Source organism: Perkinsus marinus (genome assembly GCF_000006405.1).
Source record: "Perkinsus marinus ATCC 50983 genomic scaffold scf_1104296966988, whole genome shotgun sequence".
In the NCBI taxonomy this organism is placed as follows: domain Eukaryota; phylum Perkinsozoa; order Perkinsida; family Perkinsidae; genus Perkinsus; species Perkinsus marinus.
In genome coordinates, this window is record NW_003203723.1 from 35,406 (window position 1) to 39,508 (window position 4,103).

Here is a 4,103-nt window from a genome sequence, read left to right on the forward strand (position 1 = left end):
AATTTATCATACGGTATGATGAATTTCCGGAGAGGTGGATTAGAACCTGGGTGGGCTGATGAAGAGAGGGGCGCTCTACCGTTCTGCTGTAGTTACTTCTGGACCTTACACCTCCACAGTTGGAGAAGTTCGCGGCGAAGGCTGAGACCTTGGCGCGTGATGATGGGAAATTGAAAGCGATGTAGCTTGTGGGGAAGCGGAGTTTTTGTCGAATTTTTCAAAGAATTTTTTTTCATTGTGTATGTGCCAGTTGGCAAATTTTTAATCGCATATATTCAGCAAGGAAAAAAAAGAAATCTTTGAGAAAAAATGTGAGTTCCGTATATGGCAAGGTTTTTTCTCGAAGTTCAAATTCGTGAATGAAAATTTGATTTTTGAAGAGCGTTGAGAAAACTGAAATTTGTGAATTTGAGAAAAAAGCTCGAATGAGGAAAGAGCAAATTAGAAATAAAAAAGAAATATGATTTCCGGAATATTTTTTCCACGGAATAGAAGGAGTTTTATCATCGTATGGCGTTTGAAAAATATCTAAATAATTTAATTATCATCCGTAATAATTTTTTTGAAGTGTGGTATTCCTTTAATTTTTTTTTAATCTTTTTTGTTGAAATTTATCAGTAAATTGATAAATTTTGAAATTTGTAAAATTTATGAAATCGAAAGAGAATTTAAGTGTGGTATTCATTTTTTAAAGAAATTTTTTAATTTTTTGTGTTGAAATTTATCAATGGAGTTTCATCCTAGTGATATGAAAAACATATTTCACGACTACTGCATATCACCGCGTTTTTCACCGAGTTTTACGCCACTTCACGTAAAACGGGTTGTTGTGAAACTCCAATAATTGATGAATTTATGAAATCGAAAGAAAATTATAATGAAAGTTTACTTTCGTGTTACATAAAATTCCCTCTAGGTTTGACGCAGCATTAGAGCACGTTGCTGAAGCGAAGAAGAAGAGCGTGAAACATATCGCGAGTGCAGCAGCTAAAGTTAATAAACATGGTAGATGCCGAGCCCGAGGATCGAACCGGGGACCTATTGCTTTCAGGGAAGGTTGGAGCTCCTTGGTCGTTAGATGAGGTCCATATGTTAGCCAAAGGGCAGCAGAAATATAAAGTTGGGTATGCAGGGAGATGGAAAGCTATTGCTCAGTTTTTACAAAGTGCTGGGTTTAATAGAACTGCTGATGAGGTAGTCTAGTGGTATGAAAAAGGGTCTAAGGTCGTTACGCAGGGCTAGAAATTTTGAGGAAATTTTTCAGTAGCATATATTGTAGTGAAGTTATATCGCTCGAATATTTCCCGGGTTCAATTTTTCGGGAAAAAAAGTTAGCCATTTTTCGCAGAAAATGCGGTATACTTTTAATGAGGTGATGATGATGGAATAGACAAGGTTTCCCAAGAAAAATGTTTTTTTTCTCGAAAATTTCGAAAATTCTCGAATTTTATTGAATTTTGCGGGAAAATATGAAAACGATATAGGCCTCGAATGAGAGTAATTTCATTCGGCTTTTCAGCGTTGGTTTATACGTTGTATGTTGTTATGATGAAGTTGTGGTATTTTATATGTAGGTGATAGCGCAGACGAGGCTGATGGCTACTCCTGAGTATCTGAAAAATCAAAAAGCTGAGGAAAAACAGGAGACGACTATAGCCTCGGACGACAAAAAGGTATATAGTGTTGTTAGAATGATGAATGAGTTTTAACCATGAAAAATATATTTCACAATTTACTTGGTGAAAAACAATTGTGTTATGTCGTATGATATGCATGCAGTTTTACAGGACTTCACGTGAAACGCATAAAACTCTTTTTACGGGGTTTTATGCGGTCTATAAGATGATGTCGTCGTGAATTTATGGTATGCGAGGGAAAAAAGAAAAAATAAAATGTTTGTGTTGATAGGAAAATGATTTTTGTCGCGAAAATTGTTGGTGGTTTTTGTATAATTAAGTTTTTGTGTAGATGTGAACAGCTTTGGAAATTTCGATGGGGAGAGCAAACGTATTTTCGAAGCATACATTGACTGTTTTTTGATTATCAGGATGCACCTAAGCCGACTCCTACAACTTCACCACAAGTTGAAAAACCGAGTAGTTCTCCTGAGGATTGGACTCCGACACAGCAGAAAGTAATTATGTTTGGTGTATGGGGGGAAAATATATGTTGGTGATGATAATATGAAAATTTTGGGAAATTCTTGTTGGTTTCTGTACACTTCTACCCGGCTGCTGAGCTCAGCTGAGGAGGAGGAGGTCGAAGATATATTCCACAAATAGTGATGATGCAAATTGTGGGAAATTGTATGATGTTTTATCAGTGTGGATGATTAGTAAGGAAACTGACAATACTCCTAGTATTAGGTTTACTATTTATGAGGAGAAATAGGCGTATCGGTGTTGGAGTGAATTTTGGTTTTCCTCGACTGAGCTCAGGAGTTTCCTTACTCACTAGAGGAGTTTATTTAGGAGGGTGGTGTGAATGTGAAGGAATTAATAAGAATTTCTCGAAAGTTTTTCCAATTTGTAGGAGTGTGGCTGAGCATGTATATTAGTGGAGTTTCACGACCCTGGTGATGTGAAATACACTAGTGAAAAACGTAGGGCGAATATCGCGTTTTTCCACGGAATTTTACGCCACTTCACGAAAAAAGGGGCTGTGAAACTCCGGTGTTAGAAGAAGTGGTGATGATGGTGTCGTTGTTCGTTTGCTAGGCTCTGGAGAAAGCGCTGGCGACTCACGCTGCATCGTTGGGAGCAAACGAACGTTGGAGGAGAATTGCGGATGATGTAGGCGAATTTGTCGGCGTGGTCTACTACATGTGTTGGTGATAATTTTGAAGGAAATTTGGAGAATTTTATATGCAAGTTTTGGAAGCGAAAATATTTTCCTACACCGAAATTTGTGGTTTTATATGATATTGATATCAGGTGCCGGGGAAAACTAAGAAGGAGTGCGTGGCGAGGTTCAAGTATATACGAGAGCTCGTGTCACGGGGGGAGGCGTAAGGATGATGAAAGTCACTGTCCAACGTTACTGAAATTACGACTGTTTGATAGTTTCCTATCCTAGTGTATCGATATGTTGAGTTTAGTGTTCATAAGTGGACATGTTTTGTATCTTGTTGTTTCAACCTAAAGATATGGGTAGAGCGGCTAGCATTGATAGCGTTGTGAAAAATGGTTTTGGGGTATCTGAGGTTTTTATATATACACTTTTGTTAAGTGATGAAGGGTATTATATAATATGGTATAAGGAAAAATACCAAAAAATGGGAAAAATATTTCACAGGGGGAAATATAGATCGAAAGTAATATCCTTGTTTATGATATGCTATGTAATCGTTGAAGTTTCACAACCCGTTTTACGTGAAGTGGCGTCGTAAAACTCGGTGAAAAACACGGTGATATGCAGTAGTCGTAAAATATATTTTTCACTGGTGTTTTTCATATCACTAGGGTGGTGAAACTCCAGTGTTGTCGAGAAATTTTTAACGGACCACTACTAGAGTTCTAGAAGTTCGCGGTTAAGCTCTGTTTCATAGTATTTTCATATGTGGCGTCCATCTTACGCCCCTTCTTACGACACAGCGTCCTCCTCATCAGTGTCGGGGGATATCCAAATTCGAATGGATGAGCATCGTTGTGATCCTGGGCTATCCTGGTTTGATAGGAGGAAGTGTGAGGCGTATAGCAGGAGGGCGTTCGGGTGAGTGGGGAAATGTATTTGTTGAGATTAGAGAAGTCGCGTCTTCCGCATGAATGTTAGAGGGCATAGTTCAAAGCTCAAGAATGATTATTATTAATTATCTATTTATCTATGGGTTGATATCTATATTTATTTTATATCCATACATGTAATTATATTATGATTTAATATTAATTATCTATTTATACCCAGCACTATCCATTATGGACTATCGTATGACATGTTGTTATTAAGGATACTATTAACCGATACACTATATATTATAACACATTTATATAATCAAGTGAAGAATCAAATCAAAACTATCTACATAGTCTGCTGAGCTAAGTAACGCCATATTGTGTACTGGTGCTTTGGCGTAGACAGCACACTGAGCAACAGTAATAAGATCA

The 4,103-nt window shown here is 37.4% G+C and overlaps 2 protein-coding genes across 2 annotated transcripts; both read left to right on the top strand.

The window, feature by feature from the left end:
* On the top strand, positions 1–185 carry Pmar_PMAR002614 (hypothetical protein; the record flags this gene model as incomplete). The annotated part of the gene is made up of 2 exons (XM_002768856.1): positions 1–13; positions 93–185. Coding segments are annotated over 2 exons (106 nt in total), but the record flags the coding sequence as incomplete, so codon positions are not given.
* A 794-nt stretch (positions 186–979) lies between these two features.
* On the top strand, positions 980–1,185 carry Pmar_PMAR002615 (hypothetical protein; the record flags this gene model as incomplete). Its single annotated transcript, XM_002768857.1, has 1 exon — positions 980–1,185. A coding segment is annotated over one exon (206 nt), but the record flags the coding sequence as incomplete, so codon positions are not given.
* Between the last annotated feature and the right edge of the window lie 2,918 nt (positions 1,186–4,103).